The sequence below is a fragment of the Passer montanus genome, unplaced genomic scaffold (genome assembly GCF_014805655.1).
Source record: "Passer montanus isolate IOZ18808 unplaced genomic scaffold, ASM1480565v1 scaffold101, whole genome shotgun sequence".
In the NCBI taxonomy this organism is placed as follows: domain Eukaryota; kingdom Metazoa; phylum Chordata; class Aves; order Passeriformes; family Passeridae; genus Passer; species Passer montanus.
Window position 1 is genome coordinate 1,422,277 of NW_024356616.1, and position 15,491 is coordinate 1,437,767.

The 15,491-nt window shown below is 44.6% G+C and overlaps 2 protein-coding genes across 2 annotated transcripts in view; one reads left to right on the forward strand and one right to left on the reverse strand.

The window, feature by feature from the left end:
• KAT6A (lysine acetyltransferase 6A) overlaps window positions 1-6,729 on the reverse strand; it is a 32,279-nt gene extending 25,550 nt beyond the window's left edge. The window contains exons 1-3 of the mRNA XM_039715316.1: window positions 6,638-6,729; window positions 4,865-4,907; window positions 3,900-4,670 (exon numbers count right to left, since the gene is read on the reverse strand). Of these exons, the coding sequence (XP_039571250.1) occupies window positions 3,900-4,502 (603 nt within the window). The 5' untranslated portion in view covers window positions 4,503-4,670; window positions 4,865-4,907; window positions 6,638-6,729. The remainder of the gene's footprint in view (window positions 1-3,899; window positions 4,671-4,864; window positions 4,908-6,637) is intronic.
• Window positions 6,730-6,960: 231 nt separating this feature from the next.
• Window positions 6,961-15,338, forward strand: AP3M2 (adaptor related protein complex 3 subunit mu 2). The gene is made up of 8 exons (XM_039714804.1): window positions 6,961-8,147; window positions 9,360-9,531; window positions 10,054-10,191; window positions 10,716-10,801; window positions 11,339-11,472; window positions 12,287-12,494; window positions 13,163-13,307; window positions 13,731-15,338. Exons 1-8 carry the CDS (start codon window positions 7,875-7,877, stop codon window positions 13,829-13,831), a joined length of 1,257 nt encoding a protein of 418 aa, XP_039570738.1. The 5' UTR covers window positions 6,961-7,874; the 3' UTR covers window positions 13,832-15,338.
• Window positions 15,339-15,491: the final 153 nt, after the last annotated feature.

Genomic DNA, 15,491 nt, shown 5'->3' on the forward strand with positions numbered 1-15,491 from the left:
TCACCTGTTTACTAATTGAGTGAATAAAGTTCAAAGTAATTTTTTAACACTTGGGTTTCCAGAGTTACACAGTGTGCAGATGGAGGCCATCTGTTATCAAGCACAAGGATTTTTTAGACAGAACTACAGACTTCTCTTCCCCAGAACCAGCTGGAAGAGAGTGAATCCTAATCCTCCTCCAGCTGAGAGCCTGAGCAGTGCCCTTGGAGAGATGGGTGAGCTCTCAATATGTAATTACAGTGTTCTAGTTGCAGATCATTTATGTACTCCACCCCACATAAATCAATCCAAAAATAACCTCTTTACCAGTAAACAGACAGTTGCTTAATTTAAGACATGGAATTAACAATTACTAACTTTAAACAGGCACAATATAGCAATAGTTATTGTATGCTTAAAGGCCTTCAAAACAACTATGATGCCCTCATAGCATATGAACTTTCTAAAAAGATACAGGAAGTTTGCCTTCATGTGAGTTTACGAGTGCACATTGGGATCTAGAACTACTACTGGCAAGAAGGAAGAACAGTCCACAGTTAAACTGATTAATAGTACCAACAGATGTAACAGCAACACAAAACTAGGAAACAGACACACCACAAGGAACCTGCAAGAAAGCAGCACAGGGAATCTGCTTTAAATATTACTCCTACTTTTCAGCCACAGAAGTTCCTCTCTTTTTTTTTTTTTTTTTCAGGAAGCACTTCCTGAATTTTGGCTTTAAACTCTCACCTGTACTGCAGGATGATACTAAGATATTTACTTAAAGGTTGCTGCAGCTACAGGCAGTTTTAACTGACATAAAAGACAGATCCAAGGACAGGGCAAATGGATATCAAATATACCACCTGTATTTTACTTCTAATTGAGAAAGAAACAGTCCTGCTGTTGTCATGAGATCAAATTTCAGATGCTCTGGAAACTTCCAACACATAGAGCAATTATTTCCACTTCTCCTTCAGTTAGCTGATATGTTATTTTTTTTAAATAATAATGATTTTACAAAGATTCTTTCTGTAACAAGTGTCAACAAAAAGCAGAGCAAGCTATCTTTAAAGCATCCAGCCTTAACACCTGCACCTTACTACAGCTTAAGTTCCTCACAATGATGTACCAGCAAAGAGATCCTTGCTCTTCAACAGTATTAAATATTACTGTGTTGTAGTAGTCTCTCAAAGTAATTATTGCATTGTAGTAACACTATTAACTACTGAACAGTTATCCTGGTTTTGGCTGAGATCCTGTTAATTCTTCTCCTAGGAGCTGGTAGGGTACTGTGTTTTGTAGGATGAGAATACTTTGGAGAACTCACTGATGTTTCAGTTGTTGCCAAGCAGGGCTTACACCAAAGTCAAGGACTTTTTAGCTTCTCACCCCACCTGCAGTGAGGAGGCTGCAGGCACAGGATGCTGGGATGGGACACAGCCAGGCCAGCTGAGCCAGGCTGTCCAAAGAGCTATTCTGGACCATATGGTGTCATGCTCAGCACAAACTGGGGAGAAGCTGTCTGGGGGCTGCTGCTCGGGGACTGTCAGGCCATCCCTTGGCAGGTGGGAGGTTGAACTTTTTTTGTTCATGTTAATGCCAAGGCTCTTCTAAGAATCGAGGGAAACATTGTCACAATACTCCCAAATAATCTGTACCATGTATATTCCATTAAAAAATAAAAAGAGAAAAAATCCCTTACCACTCTCAAGAACCCACTAAGTCAAGAAAGTCACTACAGCACAGTATGTTGTCTCCACCTGCATAAACTGCTTGAGATTTAACAGAACAGAGTGAAGATTGCACTGTCTGCATGGAAAAAACAACCAACCAAGAACAAAACAAAACCAAAAAATAAGCAGTCTTAAAAATCCTGGAGAACAGGAACCTTGAGCCACCATGGATGTGCCAGTCAATTAATGCTGGCAAAACCTACATGTTTTAACATTTTACCTTCAAAATTACTTCAGACTAGTATGAAACTCTGCCTGAGTTACCTAGCACAGAGATGGCACATGAAGAGCAGACACCTAGGGTTAAACACAGAGCAGAGACACAAAAACTCAGAAGAATTTAATGAAAGAATACCTCACAAAATTTATCTTTTTCCAGGGGTGTAAAAAAACAAATCCCAGACTAAATTCAGTATTTATAGTAGCTCATACTACCATTCACCATTCTGATTTGTAACATTTTAAGAAAAGCGCAGGGAACAATTTATCTCAAAGAATATCAAGCTGCTCCTGAGTTTTGGCACATGACAAGAACACTGAGTAGGCTGTGAAACATACTGTGTTAATAACAGCACAGCCACTATTCTCCACTGCTACCAACACTCTCAATCCAGTCACCTCATGTGCCAGCTTTGTTTATATCCAGTTTTCATAACATTTTTTACAGCTGTACTGATTTCATTATGGATAAAGTTGGAGACTTACATAGGAAAGATTTGTAGACAGAACACTGGAATTTTCAGCATAATACTTCCTACATTATGGCAGCCCACAGCACAACACACTGACAAGTTAGGTACTGTGTCCACAGTAAAGCTCTCACAATTAAATTAGAACTTCAGAGAAACTTTACTGGTGATAAAGCAGCTGTGCAGATTTTATTTTCTTTAAAGAAAAAGGCTCATACAGCAGTTTTAAATCTTCAAATCCTAAGAGATCATTAAAGCATCTCTCACCAGAGACTGAAGCTGACTTCAAAAACCATGAGTAGTACACAGATTTTACTTTCTTTAAAGAAGAAGGCTCATACAGCAGTTTTAAATCTTCATCCTAAGAGATCATTAAAGCATCTCTCACCAGAGACTGAAGCTGACTTCAAAAACCATGAGTAGTACACATCCAAAGAACTCATCCCTGAACAGGATATTTAGAACAACCAAAAATGTCCCATTCTGCTGAAAAATGTATCTTTTTAGGATAAAAAAAAAGTAATTTTCACATTACAGATGTTCTAAAGATAAGTAGCACAAATACATGAATCACTGGCAAACTGATCTTTAATAAACAAAGACAAGCTTCTGTTCTACTCTGCAGTCACAGTAACAGAAAGAATAAAAACATACTGACTGGGTAGGAATTTCACTCCAAGAACTTCATCTTGAGGTTAGAGGGGAGGATCAATGACCTCAGGAATGCAGAAGTATGGTAGAAAGGAGGGGGAAACCACAGAAAAATAGGAGAAAGCAACAGAAAAATTATTTGTTTTTTTATAAAGAACATGTATTTAAAATGGGGAAGAGAGGAGGGGCAGAGGTACAAAAGTCCCTGAGTGCTCCTTCCAGGATCTCCATGCTCTGTAGATCATAGAATGGTTTGGGTGGGTAGGGACCTTAAAAATCATCCAGTTCCAACCCTTGCCACAGGTAGGAACACCTTCCACTAGACCAGGTTTCTTCCTATTTCACAACAAAGAGGTTCTGGAACAGAAAGTTCTTTACCATTATAAAGAAAGCCTCTAAGCATCAGGTAGCAATACTAATCAACCCCTCACTATGTTACCTGAATTCAAATAGAAAGAAGAAATGGCAGTAAAATAAAAATGTGAACATAAAGAACATCTCAAGTTTGCTTTGCAAATCCATCTCACCTTCAAGAAAGGAGGTTTCCTTCCTATGTTTTGCAGACACACCTACAGTAAGCCTGTTACCATATTTTCAGTTCCACTGCACAGAAGCACTGTAAACTCCCCACAGTAGCTCATCTGCAATTTTCTGATCCAAAGTACAAATTACAGTCCATTACATTTCCTCTCATGTTTAGAAAATTGGATACAACGGGATCCTAAATACACACTAATAACTTCTAGCATACCAGATTCAAGATTTTGGCCTCAAATTGCAACTCTGTATTGACACATTCCATCGACCACAAGAAAACAACCATACAAAAACTGTGTCTTACCTTATCCTTTTCATGGGGAAGGAGACACACTGGAGGGAGACAGGAAAGAGACTCAAAACTCTCCTTCCCATCAGCATTAGTGGTTGCTTTAGTGTTGAGTTGGTACAGAGGTCCATCCTTAAGGAGCCTACCATGGCCAACAGCACGTTTGACAGCTAGTCGTAATTGCTGGTGAAAAATGGAGGCAGCACTGCCTCCAAATAATGCAGACACATCTTTCTGACCTTTCAGAAAGCGCTCGATGTTCTTCAAGGATGAGCCACTAGACTCAGCCAAGCCCTCAATCGCCCGTTTAATGAGTTTATTCCAGTCCACGTTTGGTTTACCATCCAACTTGCCATGGTTCCGCGGCTTCGGAAGTGCTATTCTCCCAGGATTATCAGGATCCTTGTAGGAGTTGAGACCCTTGTTGGAGACTTTTAGAATAGTTCCATCTTTAACACTCAGCTCTAACTGTTCCAGAACAGTTTTGCGGTCCAAACCGTGCGAAGATGACACCGCGTTGCATATCCTCTCCTCTGAAGGTCGCTGTTTTTGCTTCTTTACCTTTTTGATTGCCTCCAAAATCCACTCTGTGTACAGCGGGTTGGCGAGTTTTACCATGGTGAAGAATTCTGTATATCCATAGAGTCGTTATCCTTTATCCTGATGCTGAAGGAGTTTCAAATGATGAGAAAACAGATCCTCGAATGATGGGAACCAGCTAACCATAGCATACACGTTTTCTGGTCTGAATTAATCCTTCTTTCTCAAACATTATTTGTTTTCACACTGAAAAGAAGAAAACAAAACAGTTAGAAACTTTTATACTCTTTCCAATAAACCCCATAACAGCTTCAAGAAAGGTTTTACACAAATATATAAAGATTTCAGCATTATCTCACCTGTACTCTTTCCAATAAATCCCATAACAGCTTCACAGAAAGGTTTTACACAAATATATAAAGATTTCAGCATTATCTCACCTCAGCTTCTGGTCTCACAACCAAAAGAGCTCTGATGTTAGGCCTAGAAGAAAACAAGAGAGACATTTAAAAAAACTGTTTTGAAGAAAAAAGTAGCAGACAATATTAATTTGTTAAACACATAGCAGATTTTTAAGCCACTACATTTCTAAAATACTGAAGTAATACTTCAGATTTTATCCTCACTACTAATAAAAGCATTCTTTAGCACTAAAATTACCCCATGCAACCTAGAGAAAAGTGTCCTTTCCATTTTGATCCATTAGTCTATACCAAGATTTGTATCACTGCTGAGCACAACATAAATTAATATTTGGGGGAAAGAAGAAAACCACAACAAATATCTTAAAAGAGCAGCAGCTCTCTTAATTTTTACACATGGAAGACACTGCCTGAAACTTTGACAGAAAATAGGAATAACTAAGACTTGAGCAAACAGCAAGAAACTTTCAGAGCACGTTCAGGAGTGTAATCATGGGTTTCCCACCTGTGAAGAAAAGCTATGACAGTTGTTCCATAAAGGAAAAAAAGTGAAGAAACACAGCTGGAGATTGCAATTTAATGCTGTACTTTTAGAGGCCCCAGGAAAAAAGAATACAACATGATTTTCAGTATTGATGAGGCCCACTGAAAACACCTGAGGACAAAGTAACAGGTGACCATGCACAGTGTAAAAGGAATGCTTGTGACACTGCTAATTAACAATGCTGGTGAAAGGGTAAGAGGCTCTACTTAGAGCCTTTAGTTAGTTATCTTTAAAATAGCTTTTTCTGGGTGTGATAACTGCCTGTTGTGCTGAAGTTCTGCTTCAGGAGTAAAGGATCTGTAAAGTGTTTATCACAAGAAATAATGATTTTCTACAAGGGAAGTTTCAGGCAAGAGCTAAGTTCACAACACAGTTATCGTGCTCCGCTTTCTAGTAAGTACTGAAGAATTTATCAACACACGGAACACATTTGCATACAGACATAAACTCAACAGCAGAGCTCCACACGGCCAGTACTGGAAAGACTCTGAAGGACTGCTTAAACCAGAAAAGATGCAGTGCTTGCCTAGAGTTCTTTTATTCTGCGAACAACAGATGTAAAGGGAAATCCGGTCCTCGACACCTGCCCGCCTGGCAAAACAGAGATGCGCTCCCGCGGTGCCCCTGCATCCCGAGGCCCCAAGGATGCCGTCCCGTGTCCCAGCCGAGCTCCGTGCGCAGGGCGTTATGCAACCGTCCGCCCAGGCCGGAGCGACACCGGGACGGTCCCAGCGCCGGTGGGTCGCCGGCTTTCCGGGTGACAAGCGACCCCTGCACCTGCTACCGCTCGTCCCCATCCCTGCCGCGGGCAGGTCCCGCACCAGGCGCCCCAAGGAGCCTCAGCACAGAGACCGGCACCGGCGAATTCGGGAGAAGCGGGGCGCAGGCCGCGGCAGACAGCCGGGCCCCGCGCAGCTCCCCGTCCTCCCGGCCACGGGCAGTGCGGGCCCGGCCAGCTCCTCGCACTGCTGCGGCCGGGCCCGCGCCCGCCTCAGCCGCGCTCTCTGGCGCCAGACACCGATCGGAGCTCAGCTCGCGGACCCCCGCGCTGTTCGCCCGCCTCGCCCGCGCCGTGCCGCCGGGGCCGGGCCTGGCGCAGAGCGGCGGCGGGGCCGGAACAGGCCGCGAGCCTGGAGCGCCCAACTGGGCCTTCCCCTCCCCCAGGCCACGGAGCTCGCCAGCCGCCTGTCCCCGACTTCCTCGGCACCAACCACCCGCGCCGGCGCGGCTCCGCCAGCGTTACTTACCGAGGGCCGCGAGCGCCGGGTCCCGGGAGGTGAAGGCCGGACGGCAGCGAAGCCCGAAACTGACACGGCGGCCATCTTGGGCCCGGCGCGCTCACGGAACAGCGCGGTGGGGCGCAGGCGGCCGCCAGGGGGCGCGGCGGAGCCGCAGCAGCGCCACAGAGGGCGGGGAGGGCGGGGCCACCGAGGGCGGAGCCACCGAGGGCGGAGGAGGCGGGGCCACGGGGGGCGGGGCCACGCTCGGAGCGGAGCTGAGGGGGCGGTGAGGGAGAGAAGTGACCGAGCCGGACCGGACCGGACCGGGCCGGGCCGTGAGGTAAGGCAAGGCAAGGCGGATAGCACGTCTTAAAATATTTGCCCACAGTCCTGAATCACAGCTGGGTCTGAAATCTCAGATCTCAGCCTCTCCGTGCTGGTGCGACAGCGAGACCTTCCTCCCACATAGAGGAGGCTCCCGTATAAAAAAAGCTCTGTGCTCAAGCAGCTTATTTCATGGGATACAAATGACTGCTTTCCCGTTTTTATTCCCAGCAGTGTAGTAGAAAAATTATTTGTCATGGCATGTTTAACTCAGAAGTCCAGGGATCTGCTGTATGAACGTGAAACACTAGTTGTAGTTATGCAAAGGAATAATTCGCTAGAGAATTTGGGTAAATTTGGCATGACAATTGTTTCCACGCCAGCGGGGCGTTACTCCGTGGTGAACGAGCCAGCAAAATAATGTAACGAAAAACGTTTCCCTAAATGTTCCTCCCTGCCAAAGCCGGGTTATTTCCTCATTCCATGGACTATATTCCAGTTCCCCTGTAGAAAAGGGACCCCTAAACGCTGAGGAGGAGCAGGCGGGGCAGCGAGCGCACCGCGCCGAACGAGGGGAGCGCGGAGCGCCCTCCGTGAGGGACATCCCCGGCTCGCCATGGCGCCGCCTAGCGCAGCTCCGGGCCTCGGGGCTCCGCGTCGCTCCCTGCCTTGGCAGGCGCGTAACGGGGCGGGACACGGAATCGGTCGCAGGATAGAGACGCTCTACCGGGAGCGATGCCCGTCCGGGGTTGTTGCGGAGCGTGAGCTCGCCGCCTCACCGGTGCGCGCTGCCCAGACCCGTCCCGAGCGGCGGGGGCGGTGCTGGCGGCGGCCGCGCTGCGCGCGCGAGGGGCGGGGCCGGCGGCGGGCGGGGGCGGGGCCTGCGCCGGGAGCGCTCTGAGGGGATTTCGCTCCGGCACGGCACGGCACGGCCGCAACCATGATCCACAGCCTGTTCCTGATCAACGCCTCGGGGGACATCTTCCTGGAGAAGCACTGGAAGAGCGTGGTTAGCCGCTCCGTGTGTGACTATTTCTTTGAGGCGCAGGAGCGGGCCTCGGAGGCGGAGAACGTGCCGCCGGTGATCCCCACGCCGCACCACTACCTCCTCAGCGTCTACCGTCACAAGATCTTCTTCGTGGCCGTCATCCAGAGCGAGGTGCCGCCGCTCTTCGTCATCGAGTTCCTGCACCGCGTCGTGGACACGTTCCAGGTATGGCCGAGGGGCTTGGGACCCTCAGGCCGAGGAACCCCTCTCGTTTGAACCTCATAGGGTTTTATTTTTTGTTTCATATAGCGTAATTTTCATCCTGCGTTTGTGAGGATGTAGGCAGGGCTTGCCGTAGTCGGGGATTTACTGCCTAGGAATTACGATGGATTGGGGATCTGCCTGTGCCCACAGGGTGAACCTTTCATAAATCATTGTTTCTGTTTTGCAGCCTCGTCTGCTCTGGGAACTGTGAACTAAGACCAAGCTGGCCTTGTTCTCACAAGGAGCTTTTGCAATCCATAGCCACGTACTTTAATCAATTAGTGATCCATCCATGTGTTTTCATCTAGTGATGCTTCTTGGAAGCTTCCTAAAGCAGTGAATTGCAGGAGTTGCCCCAGAGCAGCTGTATTCCCTCTGTGCTAAGGCTGACACATCTGATCAGTTCAGGAAAATGGCAAAGATGTCTGTCTGCTGCCTGCCAACAACAGGATTTGTTGTCTGGATCTGAAATGTCTTGTGACCAGCATCTTGCCAGCATACAGGAAATGTGCGTGCTTGGCCAAACAAGTGTCACGGGAGCTTTTGCTTCCAAGATGTCAATCAGAGCCTGTATTCTGAGTTATGTTTCTCTGACTTTAGGGAGTGGATTGGCTGTTCAGGCCAGCAGTGGATGGTGTCAGACCCTTAGGTCTTGGTTTTTATGAGGGTATGAAGCATGAGTGTGTTGTCACTGGCTTAGATGTATATTAAAATCTGGTATGGCTGAAATGAGTGTTTGTAACGCAGAACTAGGATTTCTCTACTGCCACAGCATACATATACTCATTCTTTATGCAAAATTCCTGATTTCTTTAATTGCTGTAAATAACTAGAAGCTCGGGTTTGTGTTTGTTCACATGCACCTGATCTCTCCTGTAAGATTCTTGGAGTTCACATAGAATAAGACAGTAAATAAATTAAATGTTCAGTTTTAAAAACTGCTGAATTAGTTGGGAAAGGTGATGTGGGAATTTGCCACCTTACTGGAGCAGTGGCTGAGGTGTGCTCAGAGTTGTGTGTGTCTGGTGTGCTTGTAGTAATACTGTGAGTTTCAATGTTTTTTTGCCTCCTCTAAGAAGAGCCTTGATTTATTCCTGTGTGGGAGAGCACTGGACTGAATGACCACTAAGATTCTCTTTCAGAGATCACTGAATAACTCTTTATTTTGCACAGGATTATTTTGGTGTCTGTTCAGAGGTAATAATCAAGGACAATGTTGTGGTGGTTTACGAGGTGCTGGAGGAGATGCTGGACAATGGATTTCCATTGGCAACAGAGTCCAATATTCTTAAGGAACTGATAAAGCCTCCTACTATTCTGCGAACAGTCGTCAACACCATCACAGGTACAGGAAACAAAAAGAAGATAAACTGGGGAGTCCAGGTGGCAATATTCCTGCATAAGTAACTTAGGACATGGGTGAAGAAAATTTATGTTGTCCCATACCATTTATGCAGCACAGATGTGTTTAGGGAGTCATTTGTTAGTGCTTTGCTTTGAGGTTCCTTCCAATTTCAGCACCAGCTGCCCTTTGGTTTTGGTCTGATTTGGGGGTATTTTAACCTAAAAAAGTCCGATTATATTTTCAGTTACAGCCATGACATGACTTCCAGGATGAGTTAGTTTGATGTGAGTTTACACATCCCCCTGTGTAGACACTGTCCCATGCATTCCTGTGGTATGTTTTAGAGCTGGGTGTAAGAGAGATGTGCATGTTTGGAGTGCTGGGAGTTTGGAAGAGTAATTGCTCTCCTACAAAGAAACAGAGGTTCTTGGGGATTAATTACAATTAAGCTGTGTAAGGCCAGGGACATGCTCTGCAGCATTGCCTAACTTCTGTGGTTGTTGATTCCCTTTCTTTTTCCAGGAAGCACTAATGTGGGTGACCAGCTTCCCACTGGACAGCTCTCAGTGGTGCCTTGGAGACGTACTGGTGTAAAATACACCAACAATGAGGCCTATTTTGATGTGATTGAGGAGATAGATGCAATCATTGACAAATCAGGTACGTTGCTCCTGGTCAAGAATAGGATAACTTGTCCTGATAATGACTGGAGAGAGAGTTAGGGTTTGAAATAGGTGCACCTTCATCCAACTGTGGGAAGCTCTGTTCCTATTTTTACTCTGCAACATTGCTAACTTGTATGTGCTATTCAGTCAAAAATTTTACAGAGACGCCAAGATTTTCACTTTGTTCTTCAGGTCTCATAAGCAATTCTATATTGGGAAAATAGAAGATGAGTAAAAATCGTGCATAGCATTTTCTCTTTAGTATTTGTGCTTCTTTGTCTTGTTAGAATTGGGAGTTATTGTCCATTAAAATGGACATTGTTGGTGTCCATGGTTCTTAACTCAATGAATCTTCTAGGGGAGTCATTGGGAATGATACAAATGCTGAGCAGGCAACATAATGAACCATGGCATCTCATTAAGAAAAGAGGTTTCCTTCCTCTTCACTCATAGCTTTTCCACTTTGGGATTTTTTTGACCAGGTTCACAAAACCACCTGTGTTAATCCTGTTGTTACAGGTTCCACCATTACTGCTGAAATCCAAGGAGTCATTGATGCTTGTGTCAAGCTGACTGGGATGCCAGACCTTACCCTTTCCTTCATGGTAAAGCTCAAGGATGTACCTTTACTTAAGTATTTTGAAAGGGGTTTCCCAGCCCTGCTGCTGAAATTGGGGTCCTGTGATGATGAACCCCAGGATATCAGAATCTGGGTATGCCAGATGAAAAGAGAAAGAAATTACAATGGGAACTCATCAGGAACTTCAGCCATTTGGAGCCTAAAAAGGCTTTTTCAGATTATCTGTTTAAAAGCACATGTGATGTGTCCTGTGACTGAGTTTTTGAGGTACAGTGGTGCTTTAAGCAGATACCCTGAACGGCCACCTCTACTATGAGTACACACCAGTGTAATTATGTGCCTAAGTTTTCTAAAATAGGATTAAAAATATCCTAAAAAAGGATAGAGGTTATTGAGTACTGCTTTCATCTGGATATAACAGCATCAGACATGTCTGAATGGGGACATTCAAGTGGTCGAGAGTGTGTCAAATGATAGACCATGAATAGAAGAGTGCTAAGAAGAGGAAGTCATTTTAAGTTGTGCTGTCTTCACAAACCTTGTGACTTTCTTTCTGTTTCAGAACCCTCGCTTATTGGACGATGTCAGCTTTCACCCCTGCGTGCGTTTCAAGCGCTGGGAGTCAGAGAGAATTCTCTCCTTCATTCCTCCTGATGGGAATTTCCGTTTGCTCTCCTACCATGTCAGTGCTCAGAAGTAGGTGATGAGTCTGGTGCTGTCAATTATGAAATTTGGATCCTTCTGGCTAGGAAGAGGATAAAAGAAGGAACTTTTAAAGATGAGGTGGCATGTTGAGCCAAGTGAAGTAGAGGTGCATGGTGACTTACATTTTTCTTTTTTTTTTTTTTAATTACACATTTTCTCCTTGTTTAGAGCAGTGATTCTGTAATTTCTATCTGGCCACCCAGCATTTTTCAAAGACTGCTAGCAGATAAACAAACTAGATAGTGAAAGAATTAGACAGTATGGAGTAATCAAGCTGTTGATTTCATGTTTATAAAAAACTTTTCAGAATAAAACAAGATAGTTTGGTGCTCCTGTTAGGTTTTTGACATCTCTCTTAATGGAACCACAAGTTCTTGTCTAGGTTTACACTCTTTTCTAGAAGCAGCTTGCCAAGTACTATTTGGAGTTACAGTTGCCAAAGAATTTTGCTAGACCATTGTCAGATTTATTTCTAGTAGGTGAAAAGGAGTGGCAAATGCAACCAAAAGTACAAACATGTAGTTCAAGTGGTACTGCACTGCCAGGAACTCCTTGCCAACCTGGCTGTGACATGCAAAAACATTTCTCATCTTTTGGTCAAGCCTCCTGTTTTATTGGATGTAGTTCCCTTTTCTGATAAAATAGGATATAGCAAGCTTGATTACAAAAAGTGTAATTAAGACTTGAGAATGGAATCCTGACTTTGCTCCTAGCTCAAACAAATGAGTGTAGGATTTCCTCCTCTTTTAAACAAATATGAAGACAAGAGATTGACAAGGACTTTCTGTTTGTGTCTTTATTCCAGTCTTGTGGCAATTCCTGTCTACGTTAAGCACAACATCAGTTTTCGTGACAGCAGCTCCCTGGGACGGTTTGAGATCACAGTGGGGCCAAAGCAGACTATGGGGAAGACTGTAGAGGGAGTGATGGTCACTAGCCAGATGCCAAAAAGTGTCTTAAATATGACCCTCACACCCTCCCAGGGAACACATGCCTTTGATCCAGTTACAAAGGTAAGAGGAAAGAGAGAAATCAGATTTTTTTTTTTTAATTCTTTCTTATCTATCAGAAAATAGATAAACCTGTTCATGCTTGCATGAACACTGCTTTGCTGAAGGCTGTTTGTTGGGGTGAGAACATTTTCTGAACAATTGCATACTAGGGTTTTCTTAATCCCCAGAACAAATACCTTGGTGTCTGAGTGGATTGTAGTCCTGGCTACTTGGTGTGTGAAGAAAATCCAAGCACTGGTCTTGTATAATGGGACATCAGTCTGGTGGATGGCTTGCAAATGTCTGCATATCTTATTGTCATGCTGAGGGTTGGTTAATGGCTTTGGTTTGGTTTGGGGTGTTCTGGTTTTGTTGTTAAACCTGAGGAGGTCACTTTTTTTTCTGCTTGCAAACATTAATCTGATGGGCTTACCCATGTGGCCTTTAGCACAAGTAGTGGGAATAGCATTCATAATAGGCTTTTGGGGAGCCTCATGGAAAAAGAGGGAGGACAAAGGTTCAGAGTGAGGTATCTGCTCCTTCATCCTGTGTCTGGCCAATAGGAAAGGCAAGATACTAAGAAAAGGATATTTTTCATAGAGAAACATTAAAAGCTGTCATTGGAAGGGGACTCTTCTTTAGAAGGTGCAGCATTTGTGTTTCACTGCTGCGTTTTCTGTTCCTTAAAGTTACTGTCATGGGATGTTGGGAAAATAAACCCCCAGAAACTGCCAAGTCTGAAGGGGAGTGTGAGCCTGCAAGCTGGGACATCAAAACCAGATGAAAACCCCACCATTAACCTGCAGTTTAAAATTCAGCAGCTGGCTATATCTGGTAAGTGACTCTGAGGTAAAGAAGTGGAACGTTCTCTGCTGTGCCAGTGCACATTCTGCATGTAGCTGAAGTAACTTTGCAAACCTTCTGAAGTACATTCTGCCTGAAACATGTTCTTCAAGTAAAAAAGTTATCTGCTTTGACTACAGATATATGGATTTGTTCTTTCTAGTGGTCTGTGAAACAGCTTACTTGCATTTCCTTGCATTTTGTGCTTTCAGACCTCTAAAGAAATTAAGGATGTGTTTGTAAAGAATGATTCTAACAATGAGCAGTTGTCAGCTTTATTCCATTCTGCCTACTTCTTGCTAAAACTTTCCCTGTGCTTTCTGCACCACCAGTATGATCTTCTGTCCCTTTATCCCAAAGGCCTGTCAGCTTTGTGGCAGCAGTCAGTCTTACCCTGTGTTTGTTTGCCTCTAGGACTGAAGGTGAATCGCCTGGACATGTATGGGGAGAAGTACAAACCATTCAAGGGGATAAAATACATGACTAAGGCTGGCAAGTTCCAAGTCCGAACCTAGAGGATCCTGATAGCAAGGAAGAGCACTTTTCCTGTTTCCCCTGTCCCTGGCTGTTGGATGCAGCCTCTTATCTCATCCATCTATTTAGGGTTGCTCCCTTGTCTCTAGTAGCATAAGCAGGAAAGCCAGTGCTCAGAGTGCTGGAAAGCAGGGAAAAGTAAGGTTGACCTGAAACCACCTCATCCCTACCTGAGTCTGAAGTATTTGGAACAATAGTAGATGGGAGAGTTGCTCAGGTCCCTTAGGATTAGTGAGTCAGCTATGTAAGCTTGTATCACCTTCATTTTGCTGTCTTAGAGGAAATTCTAGGGATTTATGGCCTTTTGTAGCTCCTCTTCCATTATATTTTGTTTGGCTTTTATCCCATTGTACACGATACAGAGTTGAATTTCACAAACTTCAATGTGATGATCCAGCATCTGCATTCCTGTGTCACTGGGGGTTAGGGTGTAGAGCTGTGTAGTTCTTGCCAGCAGGGAGAACATCTAGCTGTTCTGCCTCAAAAAGGACTGGAAGAAGTGGAAGGGTAGATTGTTCTACCCAGGATGGGAAGTTGAGAAGCCTGAGATTGGGAATGGTGCCACAAGGGAAAGAAGTGAATTCTTTCTCTAGATATTTCATAAGGCATCCTGGTCATCAAGGATCTTGAGTCTCTGCATCCAGACTTGAAATACATTGAGATCTTTTAACTGGTATCTCCATGTAATTCTGCTTCTCTTATTTCATCAGTGTTTGAAGGTAGGAATTCTAACTTATTTGGGGAATCAGAAGAGACAGACAGGGAAACTTCTGTGGAGACAGATGGAATTTGAAGCTGTGGCTACATGAAGATAACCACTGTCCTAGTAACTTGTTGGGACCTCTTTTTGCCTCTCCTTGCCTATTGCAAATGATGGTGATACTGCTGTTTTCCTGCTCACTGGTGTCTTCCTTTGAGATAATTGTGACCTGGTACCTTTGTAGTGTTCCTCCTGTCCTACCTCATTTCAGTTTCTGTACCAGTCAGGTGCTGTGCAGATGGATTCAAACCTATGCCAGATTTTTCACTGGGATCATCTGTTCCTCAGGAGCTGTTGTTACATCTGTCCATTCCAGCCTGTGGTAATCCCTCTGTACAGCAGAAATAGGAAATGAGAGGCACCTACACTGTTCCTATTGTCTGTGACAGGCTCTTTGGCCACTACATGCCAGTGTTTTTTCTCTTGGTAGCAGAACTTGCACCTAAGCTGCTGTACATGTGACCACACACGTGTGGCTGTGGAGTCCAGCATGTACAGTTCATGTCTGTGAACAGAACAGGGTGACCCTAAACGAGGGAGAGCATTCATTCCACCTTGCATGTGGTGGACACCTCATGAGTGGCATCTTGCTTGTGGGATTACTAGTTCCTGTGCAGCTGAAGAATTCCATAGCAGGTGGCATTCTGCTGAGGTGACATTACTGCTGAGCATGTTCAGTGCAAACAAAACCTTCAACAAGGGCATCAATAAAATTAATTTTTACATGTCATCTGTGTCATTTCAGAGTGGTTTGTGAAGGCTTTTTAAGAAATAAAGCTGGTGTTTGAGGAGGAATGTAAATTATGCCAATTTGATTGTGTATAGTGGGTGCCTTAGGGAGATAAAGGTCTTTATGCAGTTGGCATTGTAAACCTGGGACT

What these genes read in the sequence shown, in the direction of transcription:
- AP3M2 (XM_039714804.1), top strand. Translation starts at nt 7,875, where the DNA reads ATGATCCACAGCCTGTTCCTGATCAACGCCTCGGGGGACATCTTCCTG. An exon ending in GCGTCGTGGACACGTTCCAG is followed by an intron (nt 8,148 to 9,359) that starts GTATGGCCGAGG and finishes TATTTTGCACAG; the next exon opens with GATTATTTTGGTGTCTGTTC. An exon ending in TCAGCAGCTGGCTATATCTG is followed by an intron (nt 13,308 to 13,730) that starts GTAAGTGACTCT and finishes GTTTGCCTCTAG; the next exon opens with GACTGAAGGTGAATCGCCTG.